Source organism: Glandiceps talaboti, chromosome 10, assembly GCF_964340395.1.
Source record: "Glandiceps talaboti chromosome 10, keGlaTala1.1, whole genome shotgun sequence".
Lineage (NCBI taxonomy): Eukaryota > Metazoa > Hemichordata > Enteropneusta > Spengelidae > Glandiceps > Glandiceps talaboti.
Genome location: NC_135558.1, coordinates 4889233 through 4911500, shown reverse-complemented (window position 1 = coordinate 4911500; position 22268 = coordinate 4889233). Strand labels below are relative to the sequence as shown.

At 34.6% G+C, this 22268-nt stretch overlaps 1 protein-coding gene across 5 annotated transcripts in view; it reads left to right on the top strand.

Moving 5' to 3' along the window:
- Window positions 1–21253, top strand: part of LOC144440844 (TNF receptor-associated factor 2-like) — a 65590-nt gene extending 44337 nt beyond the window's left edge. For 4 of the 5 annotated variants that reach the window (XM_078130266.1, XM_078130268.1, XM_078130267.1 and 1 more), the window contains 7 exons: window positions 9778–9876; window positions 10313–10477; window positions 17186–17263; window positions 18190–18276; window positions 18739–19093; window positions 19635–20071; window positions 20427–21253. In XM_078130266.1, the coding sequence (XP_077986392.1) occupies window positions 9778–9876; window positions 10313–10477; window positions 17186–17263; window positions 18190–18276; window positions 18739–19093; window positions 19635–20071; window positions 20427–20651 (1446 nt within the window). In that variant the 3' untranslated portion in view covers window positions 20652–21253. Of the gene's footprint in view, window positions 1–3640; window positions 3789–4629; window positions 4666–9777; window positions 9877–10312; window positions 10478–17185; window positions 17264–18189; window positions 18277–18738; window positions 19094–19634; window positions 20072–20426 lie in introns of those variants that run through there. The other variant, XM_078130270.1, reaches the window with a different exon arrangement.
- The last annotated feature ends 1015 nt before the right edge of the window (window positions 21254–22268 follow it).

Here is a 22268-nt window from a genome sequence, read left to right as displayed (position 1 = left end):
CAAAGGCAAATGAATTAGAATCTTTCTGATTTCATTCATCTGAACGAACTCATGTGTAAAATTGTTTAACATAATGGCTATTTCAATCAATATATCTGTACAGGCGTTGATGGGAATTTCAAATCTGTAAGACATGAAATAAACCTACTGCAAGAACCCGTCACAAGACCACGGTGTAATAAATTAGCAAACGAAGCACGAGTTCCAAGACAGCATTCTTTCAATTGCGAAGTTACGTGCAAAAGTCGCAAGGGAAACGTACTACCAATGTCGATGTATTTGATCAGATTCCATTGATCAGTGTCCGATGTTAACAGGTATTTCCGTAAAACCAACCGGGACAAGTAGTCTGTGCATTGCTCTAGGAACATTGATCAGACTGCCGTGAGTTCTTATGCAGATATTGTTGTATCACAGGAACCTAGTAACATCAACAAGACGAAACATTGAGGCGTTCCAATTTTTAGTTAGGAAGCAACGATGATGATGACAAGTGGTTTTGCCATGGTAACTCGCCGATGTCCGAAGCCGTAATTGGTACTGCCAAAGTTGCAAACGACAGCGCCAATAAAGTAGTTCATACCAGTCTATCATTTAAAGTGTTCTTCACTAGATACACCGACCCCGACCACAGTCACAGAAGTTGTTCAACACCATGTCAGCAGAAATATTTATTTACCTGTAAAATGCGAACAGTTGAAAACTAAGCTTGACACGTACTCTTCTTTTCGGAATTTACTCGTGAGTTTTCGGACAAGTACTCAAATTTTAGTATAACAGTGAACATAACTTCACACACAATTGTCACGGGATCAAACCATCTGTTAACGCCATTCAAACACTATGTGTAACTCAGGATTGTATTTTTGTTGCTGCATTCGACGAATCTTGTAAAGCTCATAAAGATTTTATGTGGTGTCTCTGCAGTTGATGATTGCCTTGGAATTCGGATTGGACGATGTCGAGTAGAAACTATGTGGCACAGGTCAATTAGGCACTATGTGAATTTAAAAGTCGAAAAATATCATGGATCTTACCGTACTTGAACTAAACTCCGAATTCGCAAATTAATTATAATGTGTTTATTTTCTGACATTTTCGAGAGATAACTTAGGATGATTATTTTAGTTATCATTTAGTGAAAATTGATAACATCGTCCAGGCAACAGAATAATTTTTGTTTAAAGACTTTAACTAACTCTAATTTAGGAACAGCTTTTGTTGATGAACTTGAACATTTCCCAACTGAAACTAATGGTTATTTCCAATATTGATTTGCTTGGCAGGAGTAAGAAAAGATTTACGGTTTATAGTGAATCCCACGGCAGTACAGGCTGGTTAGACCATTGTTTGAGTATCTACTCGATGCACAATGCAATTTCTAGTATTCATATCATGTTCGGCCATAAGTATCCAGGTCATTATCCTCGTTGTATTATTAGTAGTAATACACCTGGGTTAAGTTGTTTTGAACCCGGTCATCATACCGAGAACAGCAGAAGCTAAACTTGCGCAAAGCAACAATTGAAAACTATTGTTATCACCATTTGACAGGGCAGTCACTCGGTAGCAAAGCATTTCTAAATCATTCCCTTGCATGTCTTGACCTACATTAAAACAATAGAACCACCTGTCCGATAAGCAAAAAACGGTTTTAAATCACCACTCATCCTGGAGACAAACAATATAAATAAACAAATATAGTTACTAGGAGAAGGACCATTCAAGCTACATTCTTTATAGGTAAAGACGACGACTGACTAATTAGATACTCAATATTTGTCATTCATGTGACTAATATATTCTAAACTTTGATATAGCAAGGAACACTATTCTGAACAGACTCACAATATGTTAACCATTAGATATTACAATTCCATAGATGCATTAAATAATTTGTCTCTTTATATCTAGCTTTCTGGTTATTATTCTACAACATGACAGTCTCATCTATTTAGAGATATTGCTTTCGCCAATCCCAGTATGTTATGTTATCTATAGTCAAGTGCATATTCTCCCTGTCGATAAAATTTAGTCTGCAAGTAAAATGTTTTCGAGGCACCTCTGACCTATTATTAGGCCTATGAGTAATGAATACCATTATAATTTTCAACCAGATTTGCAACTATACAGGTATTGTCACCAAATTGTAACAGTGGACAATCAGCAGTGAACATGGTAACGAGAAAAGTAACAATATTATATTTCATCAGCTCAGGCACAGCCTTGGAGTCAATGTGCAAAATGGATATTATTTGAAATTCCAGAAAACACGTTGACAAGATTTTGTCTTATGTGGTTGAATAGTATCAATACAAACCCTAAACAGAAATCAATTGTCCTGTGAATCTGGGTGGAAATCATTTAGCATCTCATTTTCTTTAGACCTGTTTGTGGTGTGTGTAATGGATCAAAAAAGCTTTCTCAAAATGTAATTGATGGACTGCAGTCAGATGCTATCGAACCTGCTGGTGACATGGTTCTTGGCTGAAATCTTTCACTGGCGTAATAGAAGCTTGGGTAGTTGAACAATGTAAGATGTCTTTCAAGTCCAACTGGGAAATGGGCAAAGTTTAAAATGCACACAGAAAAGATAATTCAAGAATAATAGAATGTTATTTACTCCAGTATACATGTGAGATAAATGCGGACTACCTATAGTCAGGTAGAAGGATTATACATTAAACGCAAATGGTACATTCTGCAAAGAAGAGATGGTATAAAAGATTGGAATATCTTTAAATAAATTCAGGAAGCACATCCTTTGCAGTTTCTTTGGAATATGGAAACGTTAGCACGTGAAGATCCAAGTACATATATTGTTGCAGATGTAGAGAAGTAGATACTGCATTGAAGTGACTGTCAAGACTGATATATTACAGTCAGCTGAAGCGCTTTTGAGGAGAAAGGATTGTTGCTTTGCGCTTATAGTAAAGCAGAAACACAAGCCCGTCACAGAAGTTCGAATGGTAGCTGTTGTTAGAAGGTTTCTCCGCTTACGAACCCCTTGTGAGGTTCAAACACGTTCGCCCATATTATATGCCTATGTACAATCCTCCAAACCCTGCACAGTTTACCCGTCCACTTGAATAATTATTCATTACAGGATGCTGGTCTGAACATAGGGTCTATGACAAGACTCGAGATTACATCCCCGATCTATTTCACACTTAAACACCAAAGCGTTCCTTCATTTAGCTGAAAACGTATGTTACTTACGAAATTCGGGAACAAGGTGTATGTTTACCATGCTTTTTGAAATAGTGCACCTAAAGTTTGGTATTCTCTATCACTGGACAAGCTTCAGATATATGTAGATTGTACAGAACAAACTGAAGAGGCAGGTGTTTTTGTAGTAGGTGTGCATTTTCTGTCAGAGGCATTAAACAAAGGGACAGAAGTCTGCTTGCTTGGTCATTAAATCGGTCGGTCGGTTTTCATTATTTCTCTATCACTCACCAGAGTGGTTTGCTACGTTTGAAACATATCGACGGAAGTCTGTATCAATGTAGTATTGCTCAACCCTTGCAAAACATATGGCAATGTTTGGTATTACAGTTTTTCACTAGAATCCAAAATAACGATATCTTTATTGGGAACATAAGCCTTATACTACGGACTGAACTTACTCGCCTCATAACGATATGAGGCAGTCTGTCCATTTTTTATTGTGAATTCATACCTATGACCCCATTGGTGAGCCCTGTAACATGAAAACAGTCGGCTGCAAATGCCTTGACATGATGATTACAATTTCGGTAAATACTGAAGAGAAAGGCAGCAAATTGGTGAGTTGAGATTTTGCTTTGTTACCATTCATTAAAGGGGAAGGATACCTTGTGAATTCTTTTTTTGTTTTATAAAAACTCGGATGGTCAATAAGAGTAAATAATATGGTTTCACTCACGTTCAGGTATGAATATAATAAACTAACAAGCTAAGTCCATCAAATCTCAGTCCACTATCTATAGCAATATGAGATTAAATGTTGAGTCAACTGCTTCTATTGTTATTATTGTAAATATTAAGTGAGACCAACACATGTCGTATAGCATCTTAAATTGTTATCAAATACATTAATTCACAGGGTATCAGTCCACTTTATTCTTGAATGTCTAAATAGGATTAAGAATATTTTGAATGAATGTTTTCAGTTGAATGTTATTGCATACCTTTTAGCATCTTAAGTGAATGCCGATATATAAATATATATATATATATATATATATATATATATATATATATATATATATATATATATATATATATATATATATATATATATATATATATATATATATATATATATATATAACTCGGTGAGTATCAATCTACTAAGAAAGTGCTCTATACCGCAGTGGCAGAGCGTAATAGTTTTGCAAAACTATATAAACTATATATATATATATATATATATATATATATATATATATATATATATATATATATATATATATATATATATATATATATATATATATATATATATATATATATATATATATGAATATTGCTCTATAAATCGGCGCTATATAAATTTGATTGATTGATGGATTGATTGATTGATTGATTGATTGATTGATTGATTGATTGATTGATTGAACCTAATATGTTATTCATTAATTACAGAAATATACATCAATGAGAGGAGAAACGAGAGCTGAGGTAGGAATAGGAAGAGTGTGGAAATGATTAAACTTACCTGTTTCATGACATCTTCCTGGTTAATAAATCAGTTCAGTCCCCATCATTTTTAGTGTATCTTAGCAATCATATTTCGGAACCTGCTTTGGGAGTGACTTTACAAGAATTTTGTTCAGTTCATCTCTATTAAGGATATGTATATCAGTAAGTTAAGCTATTTCGACCACTAGTTTGCTTGTTTGCGTATTATTTTCAAAATGTTTCTATTGTACATGATTTGAGAGACGTATTCTGTATTTGTGAAGCAATTTCCATTTTCTAAAAACACCAACTAGGTTATCTTAATTGCTGTACACATATTTTTTCAAATTTCATATATTTTGGTTTCCCAATAAGGGGTATATCATGTATGATATCTATAGCTTAAAATTTCGCATTCCGATAATTACTGTGTGTACGAACACAAATATAAAAGCTTTGCCCTTATGCAATGTATTTCGTATGCATTGGTGATGCTGATGTCAGTCTGTCTCTGTCTGCATCATCGTTTTATCAAATATAGCTTGTGCATTTCAAACGAAATTAGGTATATGTTGTGCATGGTAATGCCAAGAACTGATAAGGTTTTGGTAAACAACCATTCATGAGGCGTTGGCATAAATAACTGTTTCAGGTGGTTAGGCAATATCCTGATTCTGCATGCCTTAAATTTCATATTACTTCGTACACACATTGATGCTAACAGAGTGCATGTAATGTTAGTTTATCTTACTTACCTTAAGTTAGAACAAGCCTTAAGTCGAAGACATAGTCCCCAACTGGTGTGTTGGCAAATTTTAATGGTTTCTCTAGGTACAAAACTGCATAATTTATTGACCAATTTGCTATTTGACCTTAATGATTGAGATCAAAGTCAAAGGTCAAGATATAAAAAGAAAGAAAGTTTACATGTAGGTATAGACATTTTAATGGAGTCTTGTGTATTCTACTTCTTGAATTAAAGCAGAAAGAAAAGTTTTGGTCATTTCACCTTGAAAATAGTTATAAAGGTCAAAGGTCAATATCTCATTAGAAAGCTCACCATTGATAATATGAGGATAGGCACTTGAATGATGTATATATATATCAAACTTTTGGAGATACAGGCAAATGTGTTTTTTATGAGAAATATGGCTGCCATTTTGCTATACAGGTAAAGCTCTCGAAATTAAGTGACCTGCATATGCATTTCAGTCAAACCCAAGTTACGATTATAACATAACCATCACTTGAAATGTTTGATTAAAAAATGTATGAATATAACCCAAATTTGAATATTTGTCCTTAAAGAAGGTCAAAGGTCAGTCTTAAAAGAAAGGTCATATTTGATAATATAGATGTAGACACTTGAGTCACTACGCCTTATATATCCAAAGGTATGATGCATATTTCGAAATTTAACAACAAATATGGATACCATCAGCCATTTTTGAATAGTGGGTTTTCACCTAAGCACTTATGCCCACAGTGAACAACAGCCCCCGCGCTACTGGGGTATTCATACATAAATATTGATGTAAACATGAATGGTCATGATCTAAACAAAAATATAGACTCATAAGTCTGTTGAAAATATGTAATGCCCTTGGAACCATATGCAGCTTCATCTGCAAATCTTTAGATTCCGCCAATCAAAAATCATTTTCATAAGCTGTCAAATTTGAATTTGTTTTGCTCAGACATTAACCCCCCCCCCCCCTAGGTTTTAGAAACAGGTCTTATCTCTACTTTATAAAATTCTGACGTCATTTGGTAACGTTGAACGACATTGGGATGCAAATTCATGCAATGAGCTGTCCATTTGAATATTGAAGTATCAAGTAAAAACATCATCAACATAACATAATTTTGGTGTTTTTGAAAGTATGACATTTACAGGCGAAACTGTCTTAATAATTATAAATTACGATTCTTCAAAATTAAAGGTCGAAAATATTTGCGGCAATAAACTGGTATAAACCTCATAAATTCAACTGGTTGTGCAGATTTTTACCTGTTCTGATCACTGTGGATGACGCCTTGTTATAGTGGCAGTAAGAATTGATGATAAAATGCAAATTACTTGACAAAGGAGACAATGTCTTTACTTCACTTGCACTGAAGACGTTAAATATTGTCAGTAGATTAATGAGGTATATGTTGATTTATAGTTGTTACCTATTCATGCTAACGTTCGTATTGCATATCAATAGTTTTTTCTTCGGCATGTATCATTCGTATACGCTGAGATGAACACCCATTATTCATTCACAAACCAAAGTGACGTGCATATGTTTCACATAGTGTGTTACCTTTGTCCCAGGTTTGGTTGAAATTGGTTGGTGCATGCCAGAGATGTGAAGGTGAACGTACGGATGGAGCCCAATGTATAAGTCCCCTCTGGGCGGGGCCCGTTGGAGACTAACAATTTGCATAATCATTGATTTTCCGAAGACAACATCCTTTGAACACAAGCTTCAAATTTCACACATAGATGTTAACAAAACAAATGTATCCTAAAAATATTATTGATGCAGTTTTTAAATCTAAAATGTAGAATGGAAGCTTCAAAGTTCATGTAATTTGAAACATACATAGATCAATGCAGTTTAAATTTAAATATGTATTTGCATAATTGATTATTTTCGGCAATTGGGTAATATCTGGGAAAAAAGAAGCTTACAATTTCATAGTTTGGTGTGTATGACTGATAATAACAAATTACATAAGCTTACGTTCTCTATTATCTGGTTGATTTAGTTCTTAATAATTATTGTATTTGAATAATTAATGAAATTTACATATTAAATGACATACCATGTATGGTAGCTAAGAATATCACAATCTGATGAAGGGTGAAAGAACTAATCGAGAGGGATTACAGAAGCCTTCAGTTCACATCTGATGTCGACATTAAACAATGTAATTTAGGGAATGACACATACATATCAATTTTAGCACTCTTGCAACTCAATCTGATCAAAAGTTTGATGTGGTGAATACGTCTTGGCTTCGACTCACTCCCGGAACAACAAAATCGAAAACAAAAGACACTAAAGAAATATATATAAATATAGAAATATAGAAGTATTCACCATGTCAGATTTTAAGCAGATTATTCAGTAACTAAATTTGTTGAATTTGTTGGAGGCTTGGGTAAACTATATTACTTTTGTTTCCATGTTAAATGTGTGCCTCGCAGCTTTCTCGTTTCAGGATTCCGACTTCATTTTTTAAATCACGTTTACAATAGTAGGGTGTGTTTGTTCTGTACTCTATTGTGTTGATTTCGTGATTACGTATAATATGTAAGATTTCTCAACCATCTTTCCCATTTCATAATGTACAGGTATATGACGTCTTCAACATGTTTGATGGGCTGTCGTATTTTTTAGCACAACTGAACGTATTAGGTTTAGTATTGCTGTAGGTATGGATGGAAACATGTCTGTGTGTGGAGGTAGGGGTGTAAACAACCTAAAGTCCAAAACTGCTTGACCTATTGCCATGATATTTGGTGGGTATATTTTGTTCAAATCAAAATGATCTTACCATGTGTGCGTGATTTTGGTTTAAAAATGTCATTTTCGGTAAATGAACTTGAAATCAAAACTACCGTGCAGATTGGTCTGGAATTTGGTGGGAATTTTTTTAGGAGTATGTAGATTAAGATTTGTTCATGACACGATGGTTCCATCAACAATATGTAAATTAGGGTTAAAATGCGTCTCTTTGGTAAAAAAACTGCAGAACAGATTGGGCTGAAATTTGATGGGATGTATTTGGGGATGTATAGATAAAAAAATATTAAGTATATAATCTCATCATTGATATGCAAATTAGGCTTAAAATGTGAATTTTGGTCAAAGCTTGTATTTCAAAAAGTGCTTGGTCAATGAGACTGTATTTTTGGTGAGATGTTTCTAGAAGTGTTATTCTGCAGATTTTGTCCAAAACATGTTGACGCTATTGGCCCTGGCAAACATGACCACGCCCTTAGCAATAATCAAATGCCAGTATATTTTGCTAAAATAACATCATCATCTGTTAGGCAGGTGAGTAAACATTTAAAAAATATATACAAATATCCGTAGCAGCTATGGCCACACCCATATCAACAGGCAAGGGCTTGTGTATTTCACAGCGACAACAACAGAGATTCATTGACAAGTGAACAAACATTCCAAAAATGTATGCAGATGTGTGTAGCAACATGGCCTCGCCTATAGCAACATCTAAATGATCGCGTACATTGGGAAAACAACAACAGGGATGGATAGGCAACTGGATAGTCATTCAGCAAGTGAACACCTATACCTAGCACGGATCAGAATATGAATAAACATTACAAAAACTGTACAGTTGTGCTACAACACCATTGGTGCTATTACTTATTGAATAACAAGTGAAACACGTTTTCCCTTCTCTTGCAATATCATATCTGTAGGGAGGTTTGATACTTCTTAATTTGTTTGTGCTGTATGTAAAGATTTACACGATGAAACACACTCGGGTTAATGTAAATTTTAGTACTACTGACTATTTCTGTTACATTTTTAGCTTTGATTTACTCTTCGTTTCACTTTTCAGGAATGTTATGATACAGCTTCGTCCCAGTTTGATGTATTTAATAGGACATCGTTTTTGGCAAATGTCAATTATTCACCTGGGAAAAGGGTCACTGACATTTAGCCTAAACTGTTGTCTTTTAAATCAATAAAAACAGAAAGAGGTTATACTGCGAATTCGACGGATTTGGAGCCCCCCCCCCCCCCCAGTATTGTTACGCAACTCCCGTATTACTCCCTATATTACCCTGTTAATGAATAAATTTGAAATCGAAACCTGGCTTCTTACGCATCATATCGTAATGATAATGACTAGGTATAATGATGGAGAGATGTAATGGTCAAGACAGGTTGAAGTATTTCCCAGCAGAATTAAGAAAGTTATTAGTGCATGATATTTCGAGCACCTCAGAACAAATGTCAGTAGCGTATTGCGAAAAAGAAAATGGTCCCGTGTTTTTTGCGCAAACTCCTAAAACTTGGTCTGTGCAGTATAAATACTTTTGACAACTTTATTTCTTTTCCTCTTATGGTAATCACTTCACAGATATTTCCCGACAATGCCATCAAAAGAGAATTACGACCTCAACAAGTTCGTTGTACAAATGATGGTTGTGAATGGAAAGGTCAATTCATTGACTATGAGGTATGCCATATATTTTTTGACATATACACTTAATATATAGCTTTTGCTGTATAGTATTTAAAAGGTACTCACAGTGACGTACTTACTAAATAAAACTCATTAAACACCATTACCAACTGACTTAAATCAAATCTGGTGTAAAGATATAACTTATAAACGATCCAAAGACGTAATTTATCATACGTCTCAACAAATGTTCGGGAAATTCCTACAGTAACTACGCAATTTACTGTTCTAACAATGTCACAACAATTGTAACGTCATAGAAGACATGCATCAATATGGACATTTTACTTAAATGTGATTTCATTTAAATACAATGTATTTTCAATGGAGTAAAACGCTTATAAACTCCGCTTGTGCCACTTTAATTGTTAATGAAATCATTGCATACTGCTGTTAACAAACCAATTGCGATATACGTATTTTCAAACAGGAACACTACGAGATTTGTGACCATCAGTTGATAAAATGCATCAAAAGAGGTTGTGATACCCAAATAAAAAGAGGCGATTTGGCCATTCATTTGGAAACTGAATGTGACATGAGAGCAGTGAAATGCAAGTATTGTAAACAAGATGTTGCAAAGAAGAGTTTGAAGGTAATTATCTTTTTCTCTATTTTTTGCGGCAACAAAGTTTGTCATTAATTCCAAAGTACTATGTATGTATAGGATGGATAGGAAAAACTGATAATAAAATCACGACCGATGCATTATTGAATTTGTGTGTAATGAAATTTAGTTTAACATCTTGATAGAAGCAATTTCTTTCAAAGGAAGTTCATGTGTGGTGTGAAATGTATGACATGTTTCCACTTTCCGTATAGTGTGTCTGTCTGGCTACCTGTGAACATGCAAATTCTAATGCACCAAATGTAATAAAACTTTCTCCACATCATCCTTTATGAAAACATCAAGAACTTAAAAGGTTCTTGTAAACATATAATGAATAATTATGAGTTACTGTAGAAATTATTTGACTGTCCGTTTTGCTTAGTTGCAGCAGACAATTAATCTTGTTGGTTAGCAGTTGGAAAGTAAACAATTAGCCCCATAAAACTCCTTGAGACTATATGTGGTCATTTTAGTGTCAGTTTACCCTGTCTAGCTGTGGACTCAAACTTCATTAATTACTAGTATCACATCACACATGCACACATACATACACAATGTTTTACACAACAAGATTCTTCATGAAATTCATGTATAGTTCGGTTTTGTTATGATTTTAATAATGGTAAATGATTAACAAATGAAACTTCCTTTACGTTGTTATTATTTAATAACAAAATAAAAAAAGAAAACACTAGTATCAACTTTTAGTGAAACTTTTACAACTTTAACTTTTAATACTACTCTGATGTCGTCATCATAAAACAACAAACTTTACAACATGTATTGACAACTCACAACTTTAACTTTATAGTCCGGTGGCAACATTGCGAGACTATAATAAAATATTTCTGGTATATACATGTACTTAACATGCAACTACAACTTGTCCATGTATTGACAACTTATACTACTTTAAAGTTAGCCTTCATAACAAAGAGTTACTAACGCAGGTTCGAGCCCCGTCGCTGCCTGCTGTTTGTTTCCGAGTGGCTAAAGTCCTTGGGCAAGATTTGAACCACGACTGTGCCTCAGTCAACCCACCTGTATAACTGGGGACCTGGTAGGATGTAGGTTGCAATGTGAAGGCTTTAATCATATGTGCTTAAATGGCTGCAATGGATTGTATGCTCCCCGGGGAGTTGAGGAAGACTAAAGGGCCGTTGTGCTGTTCTGATCCGAGCAAGGGGTAATAATTGTAAAGCGCTATATAAGAACCCAACATTATTATTATCAACGCATATACGCATATTTTATATGCAATGTTTACATCTAAGTCATTTCTAGTCCCGTTTCTCTGGATAATCTAATTTATCGGGTTGCGCCACTTGTATGGAATTTCGACTCAAATTTCTCTTTGATAGGGCTGTTGCTTGGATTTGAAAAATCAATGCCTCGCTGATTTGCCCTGTTAAAGTCTGCAATTCTTGTTGCAAATGTTTGACTTGCGATCCAAGGTTTTTCAGGGACATTTCCTTTGCAATATTTCTGTAGCATGACTTTGTCAAGTTGTCAATACATGAAAAACGTATAATTGCATGCAAAGTTTTCGTCTGGATTCCAACTATGGTTTCTAAACCCTAACCTGTGAGTGGACCTTTACATGTAATGGTAACAATACTGTATAGGAACGTAACTAGATTATTAAAGATTATACCATTAACGTTTTGTTATAGTCTTGTTGTCACGTGACTATGACATTACTAGTAAAGTTGTATGAGTTGTCAATACATGATGTAAAGTTTGTTGTTTTATGACTGGACGTCAGAGCAGTATTAAAGTTGAAGTTGTAAAAGTTTCACTATTAAAAGTTGATACTAGTATTTTCTAGTAATATGTTAGTAAATACTGACAATACAAAAGTTGAAGTTGTTAGTCTTTACAGCTGATTTGACAAAATAAAGAACAACCAGATTTAAACTGAATGCCTCCCATAAGGGAATCACTAATTATGCAAATAATTCATTAAACTAAAAAAAACTATGGTAACAGGCTGTTTTTTGGACAAGCGTGCTTTCTTAGGTTAATGTATGTAAGAATGTATGATACTGCTTAATGCAGTCTTAAGATATAGCTTAATTAACGAAAATCATTAATTATGCAAATTATTCATTAACACTGTAAGGTACATCAACTAACTTTATAGGACATACACAATTTCTTATGGTTAATGTATGTACTATATTGTATTGAGATTGAAGCATGCAGTCGTAAGATATAGCCTAATTACCAAGAATAATTAATTATGCAAATTATTCATTAACACTGAAAGGTACACCAAAAAGCTTTACAGAACATATGCGATTGTTATGGTTAACGTGTGTACTGAATTATATTGGAATTGAAGTATGTATTCTTAAGATATAGCCTAATTACCGAAAATCATTAATTTTGCAAATTATTCATTAACACTGTACGATGCATCAACAAACTTGATAGGACATATGTGTATTCTTATGGTTAACGTATGTTCTAAATTATGTTGAATTTAAAGTATGTATTCTTAAGATATAGCCTAATTACCAAAAATAATTAATTATGCAAATTATTCATTAACGCTGTAAGGTACATCAACGAATTTTATAGGACAAATGTATGTTGTTATGTTTATCGAATATACTACATTATATTGAAATTGAAATATGCAGTCTTAAGATATTGCGTAATTAGTTGATTTCATTAATATGCAAATTTCTCTAATTAAACATTAACAGGTCTAGCTATTACCCTAAAGATTATATATCCCACATTTCATTACAATTGAGCCAGCCAATTTTTAGAAAATGATAACACAGACAGACAGACAGACAGACAGACAGACAGACAGACAGACAGACAGACAGACAGACAGGCAGACACACACACACAGACACATAGACACACAGACAGACATTCCCCTTTTAATACCTCCCGTACCCTTACGGGAGGTAAAAATGAATGTTAGCCTCCCAGTTTACTTCATTTGTGGAAGTGTATACAGTATATGACTTGTAGATTTACGATCTTATCTCAGTTGATCTTATCACAAGCATTCAATGGGTTTGCCCGAATGAATACAAAAGTTTATACTGTACAAGGAGTTTTCTGCTTTTCCTTGACTACTGTAAGTCTTGCTTTCTTTTCAGAGATATATGCTCATCAATTTTGTGTTTGAATGAGTCCATGTAAATACCTGCAAATTATAACTATGAAAAATGCACATATTTAAAGTATAATTACTTACGATTGTAGAAGCTATATCATTAAAAAAAATACATGGGACTAGTATACAAGGCGACTACTATAAAGTGTGTGCACCCTGGTGATATTATGTACCTCTAAGTTTTAGTGTAACTTCAACAATGTCTGTCACTGTTGTAGCAAATGTTGAGACAAAGTTGGAAACCAATTCTAGTAATCTAACAATATATATGTAAACATTTATTTTTGTTCTTTATTTTGTCAAATCAGCTGTAATCGTTTTCAAAAAGAATTGAACTATAAATGAACTTTATGAAGTATTTTGTAGTGTAAAACACTGTGTATGTATGTGTGCATGTGTGATGTGATACTAGTAATTAATGAAGTTTGAGTCCACAGGTAGACAACAGGGTAACCTGACACTAAAATGACCACACATGCCCGCAATGAGTTTTATGGGGCTAATTGTTTACTTTCCAACTGATAACCAACAAGAAAAATTGTCTGCTACAACTTAGCAAAACGGACATTCAAATAATTTCTACAGTAGTTACCTAACTATTAATTAGTCCTTAGGCTATATCTTAACAACACGATCTTAAAATTCGCTTAAATTTAATATTAGTACATCAGACGACAAAGTGCACGTGCCATTAAATGCTTGTTGATGTAGGTTTGGCTCATTTGCCTAATTAAATGATTTCAGGTAATTAGGCAATATCTTTAGAATGCATTCTTCAATTTTCATACAATTTAGTATTTGTAGCTAAATGGACGATAACAAAGGGAATAGGAACTAAAACGCATCTTGTTCTTGTAGTTTATAGTAATTACCTTAATTAATTATTGTTGGAATTAGTGTATTGAAGAATGCACGCTTTAAATTTCATATAATTTGGAAAATGTATTCTTAAACAAAGCACATACGTCCCATATAGCTTGATGGTGTAACAAGCTTTTGCTCTTTGCTAACGGGTAGGGGAGGGGGTAGATTTGGGGCATTCAGCAAAAAAAACCCATTTTGTTTAAAGTAAGTAAACTTTAGTTTCCAGTTGGGAATGTCTTCAGAAATATAATTAATTATTAGCTGGCTTCTGTTAATATTGGCCATCTTATAACATGTCAGAGGGCTACAGTACTTTCTCAGGCCTTATTTAGACTTCTTTTCATGAGTGATTTAAGCAATAATCCCCGCCGAAGGCGGGTATACACTCGATTTTGGTACAATTCGCGACATATAGCACGAGCCGAATGGCGAGTGCCATATCACAGAGGAGGGCGTAAGGGTCTCACGTGATGCCCATGTTATCGTTTCGCGATAGAGCTTCCGTTGATGACCTCGGTGAGTATATCATGCTTTTATCCGTTTTATTACCATTTGCGTCATTAGTCTTTCGTTCAGACGATCACTATTTTTCAAAATGACCATTACGAGTGTAATGCAACATGGTAATCATGTTTTCAGTTTTTATAGTGTGTCTAAAACGAACACAAACTTTGGTACTCGACAAGTCAATGTTATCGATATCTACATTTCTGGGGTTTTCACCTCGGTCGTTTTAACACAAAATTATGTTTCTATGTATGTTTTTGTCACTTTTCTATTAATTATTGTCATGAATTTCGTGGTAAACGTCACATCACTTGTCAATGGAGGTCACTTTTGACTGTGGGTCGGATTACCCGCTTTCTACTTTGTCTATTTCTAACAATACCCATTTAAAAGTAAACAAGAATACATCTATTTTGAAAAATTTGTAAATTTAGGGCGAAAAACCGGGCCGACGAGATGGTTTAATACGAGACAAAATGTAACATGAAGAACAGAAGAAAGTCCAGATTTGGCACAACAAATCGGCTAGCGATAGCAACGAATCTGAAAATAAACAGAAAAATGACTTGATAAGAGTGAAAATGGCAAAATTCTAAGGATACAAGAGAAAATGCTGAAAATTAGTGTTACAGGTAACGATCATTGCACGACACGAGTGTCAATAAGCACACCCGGCCAGCAAGTGTTGGACAGCCTTCAACAGCCAAGCCACTGCGCGTGTTATATCCATGTATGAGTATGCACAATGGGTCGCCATCTTGAAAACATCCAAAATCAACAAAAAGTAATGACAATTTATACACATTATAAAGCCGGGTATTCGGGAGATCGCTGCAGAACCACGAAATTCATGACAATAATTAATAGAAAAGTGACAAAAACATACATAGAAACATAATTTTGTGTTAAAACGACCGAGGTGAAAAACCCGGAAATGTAGATATCGATAACATTGACTTGTCCAGTACCAAAGTTTGTGTTCGTTTTAGACACACTATAAAAACTGAAAACACGATTACCATGTTGCATTACACTCATAATGGTCATTTTAATAAATAGTGATCGTCTGAACGAAAGACTAATGACGCAAATGGTAATAAAACGGATAAAAGCATGATGTACTCACCGAGGTCATCAGCGGATGCTCTATCGCGAAACGGTCACATGGGTATCACGTGAAACCCTTCCGGCATCCTCTGGTTAGAACATGTGTATTTGATTGGGATATGTTTAGACGTTATGCAAGTCATATCGATATGCTAATGTAAAAGATCTAAACATGTGAACTCTAATTAAACAAAGCGGGTCATTCTGAACTTCTGAGTGTTATTATGAGGGTTGGATGTTGGTACGGATATTCAAAATAAAAATAGTTCATCACTCATGACCACCATCACCACTGTCGCCGCCGCCACCATAAGCTTTAATTGTTCAATTGTAAGTGACGTTTAAACATATAATTTAAAGTCACAAACTGAAAACTGAAAAACATAGAGGATGGACCTAAAAGTTTAATAGTTTGGTTCTTTCTAGCTACGGCCACCTGAAAAAATATTTTGAAACCTGTACCTATGCACTAATTATAACATCTCCTCGCATCCGTGACCATAACCAAAGCAACAGTGCTGATTATCTAATTTCTTTTTCGGCTTCTAAAGTAGCCTCCGCTTTATTTTTGAAAACACTGAAAAAACGTGTAGATCATTAAATGCGTATACTAACCCGACAGTAGTCTTTGGAGGAAATATAACCTGGAAACTGAAATATCATTTTCTTTAGCGAGAATGGCGATATATCAGTGAAATATCTCAAGTGTTGCCAACTTTATTTCATGAAAGGATTTTATTGATGGCTATCGGATTACAGATTGCGGACATTGTGGACGAATTGAAATTTGCTGTTTCAAATAAACATAATTATATAATCATAACAGAACCCAATTCCGCGTGAGTTCCAGTGTGGGTACTCAGAGGTGTTATTTGCATTCATGCTTGTGTAGTGCTTTGTGCAGCACTTTCACTTTCTAAGCTCGTGAAATTACAATGCAAAACACTCTTAACCCAAAGTACGCCATACGCACTCATGCGTTAGGGTTTTTTGTCATATTACATTAAATGACCAGTAATTTTGTATTGCCCCGATTTTTATTGCAAGCATGTTTTCCAATTATTTCATTCTGACAGGGTCACCTAGAGGAGCAGTGTAATAAATTTCCAGTGGCATGTGATCTTTGTGGTATTACCAATATACCAAGAGATATGGTAAAGATAAATTAAGCATTTTTATCAAAATGATTATCATTATTATAATAAAAGATTGCGTAATGGACAATCATTCTAGACCACCAGTGTTTACTATATCCGTCATGCTACTTATTACTTACGAGAAAGGATTGCCATTGAATATCATATCATAAATATCAAGTATAGAATGATGTGAACATGGATCCTTGAACATATGAATTTCTCAGAGAAGTAGAGACTTTGTCTTAAAGAAATATATTAAAGTTACATGGCGTCCTGTCCTGTTTTCTGCAGTGAATACATGATAAGACTTACCTACACAGATATTAAATTTTCCTTTAAAGGTATTTTAAAATACACGTTCTATCTATTCTGTCTGTCTGTCTGTCTGTCTGTCTGTCTGTCTGTCTGTCTGTCTGTCAGTCTGTCTGTCTGTCTGTCTATCTATCTAATAATATATATATATATATATATATATATATATATATATATATATATATATATATATATATATATATATATATATATATATATATATATATATATATTATAATATACATAAATTTGAAAGAAGATGAGCTTATTACATTATTGGATTTACGCTATGGTCCGTTTCAGCAAAAGCTTAAGGATCATCAGTTGTACACCTGATGATCCTTTTGGTGAAACGATAATGTAATAACATACTCGTCTTATTTCATATGTATGTATAAATGCTCTTCAAGCAGATTGAGCACTCTACTTGGCGAAAGAAGAATGAAACTCTATATATGTATGCGTATATATATATATATATATATATATATATATATATATATATATATATATATATATATATATATATATACACGCATATATGCATTTGCGTGTATTTCTTATTTATCTATTCATTTATTGCTGGTTTATCCATAACTTTAGTATTTCTATCTCTGACAATCTTGCAGCTTCTTAATCACCAGGATGCAGAAGTAGGAGACTGTACAAAGAAATTAAAACCTTGCGCATATGCTAACATTGGATGCAAAACCTCGGTAAGTGGAATAATATCATGATGTGGAAGGTCTATCCTGGTTATCAGTTATTTGAGAATTCTTTATATCGCAGTTAACGATGTTAACGATGGCCAGGTGTCTTTTAATGGAAACAATCTTTGTTCAAAATCAGTTATCTCTTCGATTCCCTGGCGAACTTTGTTCAAACATGCTAACAACGAACATAGGAAACATATGAACAAACTTTGCTACGAACTTACTATGTGCAAGTGTCACGGGTGAGCTTTCAGTGTGTAATGTTCATTTTGTCTGTGACGTTAACCCCTTGATCAACTGCGTCGGATTCATATTAAATAAATGTAAGTTATTTTCTGTATATCAGTAATTTTTATTATCTGTTTGAAAGCCACTCTAGCATATTAATACTACGTGATGTAGTATATTTGTTTTCAATTATCTCGATAATACATTTGCATATTGTCATTATTATTTTAATTCTAGGTTCCGATGCAAATGGTAAGCGAACACATGGACGAGGCAAAGGTAGAACACATTGATCTGATCTACAGAGAGACATCAAAAATAAATTCATCTATTGCCACAATTACACGGGAGAATGATTTGTCAGGAATACGCAAAACGACGTCTGAAAACCAAACCAAAATCGAAGTTATTCATAAGGATGTGAAACAATTGGAAGACGACTTCAAGCTGATAATCAAACAGCAACGAGACACTGATGTGAGTAAAGGTGGAATAAAGTCTCTCGCACCGACTATCGACAGACAAATGACGTTGTTGGACGAGTCGAAGAACAAGATAACTGTCCTCGATACTAAAGTGACAACATATGAAGGTAATCACCTTATATTGCATTTCCTTTATTTGACAGTTTAGAAACTGTACCTCCCGTCATGACTGGTTGTACTGACTTTTCATTTATTTGCCAGATGGGCTGTGGGCAGGAGAAATGTAACACAACATTGTATAATGAGTTGTTTGTATATTTTCACATTTAGCCCTATTTAAATAATTGAATTGCAACTGATAGACAAAAGAATGGCACATATATTGTTTGCAGTAATGTTGAAATAAAAAGACCACAAAATAAATATGACATCTTCAAAATAAGCCATCACACAATGATATGCAGCTTAGGTTTAAAAAGTAGTTTTCTTCAAGAAGAACAAACACGTACAATACCAGTGAGATAGGCCTAAATATTGAGCACGATTGTTTCCAATTGAACGTTCGTGATCGTCACCGGCCGACACCAAAAGTGATTCACATATTACCTCAACATATACAAAGACAAACTGCTTCAGTTGGGTTTTTGTCGTTACTGAATATTTTTTTTCAAATGCTTGTTTCAATGTGTTGTATTTTGCTATATGAAGGTATTGTAGCAGTACTCAATAGTCAGATTGAGAGGGATGCACAAGTTGTACAAATCCTGGAAAGACAAAGAAAACAAGACAGAGAGTTGCTTGAATCCTTGGAGAGAAAGATCAAAGCTCAGGATCGCATCATAGCACTGAAAGATGTGGCATTGGCAGAACAAGACCTGCGTATTCAGTCTTTGGAAATGGCATCCTATGATGGTGTCCTGGCCTGGAAGATCAACAATTTTCACCAGAAACGGCAAGATGCACTGTCTGGGAGAACCACATCAATCTACTCACCATGTTTCTACACCAGTCGTCATGGTTACAAGATGTGTGCCCGGATCTATCTAAATGGCGATGGAATGGGTAAAGGCAACCATGTATCTCTGTTCTTTGTCATAATGAAAGGGCCCTTTGATGCTCTCCTCAGGTGGCCATTCAGACAGAAGGTATGAAAACACACACACACACACACACACGTGCGTGCGTGCGTGCATGCATGCATGCATGCATGCATACAGACAGACAGACAGACAAACAGACAGACAGACAGACAGACAGACAGACAGACAGACAGACGCATAACATAACACTCCCTTACGGGAGGTAAAATAGTATAGCCTTGATATTGGGTTATATGCCTTCGGTGCTCTGCTACATGTCGTGTTTATTTAAGCCTTGCCCTCAGACATATAACCCAATATCAAAGGCAAAAAGATGTTATACTTTAAATGTGAGGGTGACATAGTATACACCACCATCATTCAATATATTTAACTTCATGTGTTTTGATGGTTATTGCAGGTAACATTCATGTTATTGGACCAGAACAACCGGGAGCACGTGATTGATGCATTTCGACCTGATCCGACATCCAATTCCTTCAAGAGACCAACCAATGACATGAACATCGCCTCTGGATGTCCACTGTTTATGCCAATCAGTCAGCTCGACAGCAGCCAACATGCCTATGTCAAAGACGATGCAATGTTTTTGAAGGTCATTGTGGACACATCAGACATCGCTTAATATTGACACGAGAAAATACATGATCAAATTGATTGCAATTCGTGAAACTAAACACAGAAACAAATTCGAAGAAATTTTATCCTCCTAAATTAAATTAAAAACTAACTAAAACTAACCCCAAGAAACGATAGGGCTCGATTTCCCGCTATATAAGAGCAAATATGTATTGCCTGTTATTTCGGATCCTAGTATAAAGGTGGTTTAGCGTTGTTTTGAATGTTACTAAATAAATCACGGTCTTAACTAGGTATTAAAAACTTATATCATTTTACTATTGAGGTCTGAATGTTTCATCTAATATAAATTAAACCTCAAAGTCCTAGATGACCAAAATTGATCAGCCGGTGATACAAAATATTATTTGAAGAATTGTTGGTCATTAGTCTTGAAGTAAAAATTAGTGATTGTGAATAGAATGTTATATTTCTCGGCGGTTGGGTTAGTACTTGCAGAAGGAATAAGTCGGGCCTCGATCGATTATGACAATGTGGACGAAAGGAACGACAATGTCAGAATCGAGGCCCGACTTACTCTATCATCTAACAGGACTAATATAGGGGAAGCCACGTGTGGATGAATATATTACAACAAAACAAAACAAGTATCAATTGATAACACTCTGGTTCCAGAGACTGGCACAGTTGTTGTTGTTGTTGTTGTTGTTGTTGTTGTTGTTGTTGTTGTTGTTGTTGTTGTTTTTTGCGATTTTTATTTATCGGATTGCAAATAAAACAAATCTTGCGTGACCGCGAAATCAAATGAATTCGTAACACGGTTTCAACCAACCGACTAGCTCAGTTTGCAGAGAGACCAATCATATAAATAATTTACAAGATGTGTTTGAAACAAACATATTAGCTTAAAGCGGGGTGTCTTCTTATGACTTCTTCCTGATGCAATGAAAAATGAGGTCGCATGAAGCGTCACTTGAGAAAAACTTGTTATGACAAACGCTGGCCCTACAGTCAAGGTAATTACGTATATCAACGTCTTGTAAAATAGTGTATATCAACATGTTCGTACAATTATAGTTTTAGTCTGTGCCTATCTGTAATAGTAAGCTGAATCACTTAAGTGATATATATCGAAATTTGTATTTTAAGTAGAACGTTTTCATAAAATTTAATTACATAAATCGTGTGCACTGATTGAATAGGTGTTGGTGTCCATATAAAACATCTTTTGAATATTAAGATTGTTTGTCGCTCCTTGATAAAGTATTGTACAGACTGTACAGACAGGATTAACAAACAGAATGAAGATACATCAGCTGATATATGATCTAGAAAACAAATTGAACCATACAAGCGTGCAACATATGTGATTCAGAAGTTCAATCCAAAAACAGCTTGAGGACAATGAGCAGCCAAAGCTCCATGTCATTCAAAGAGACTGGAGATGTATTGCTACATTTCGTAATCTTTACCCAAATGTCAGATATTAATCCTAACATTTAAATTTGCCGCGGTATTTTGAGAGGTGAAAGTTCACATCATGTTAAATACATGTAGGACGTGTCGCCGTGAAAATGTCTTTGTACATGCAAACCATTCAAATTGCTGGTACCGATTTATCACCCGCACAGACAAGGAAAAATCGGTGCGACGTGGTATTTTG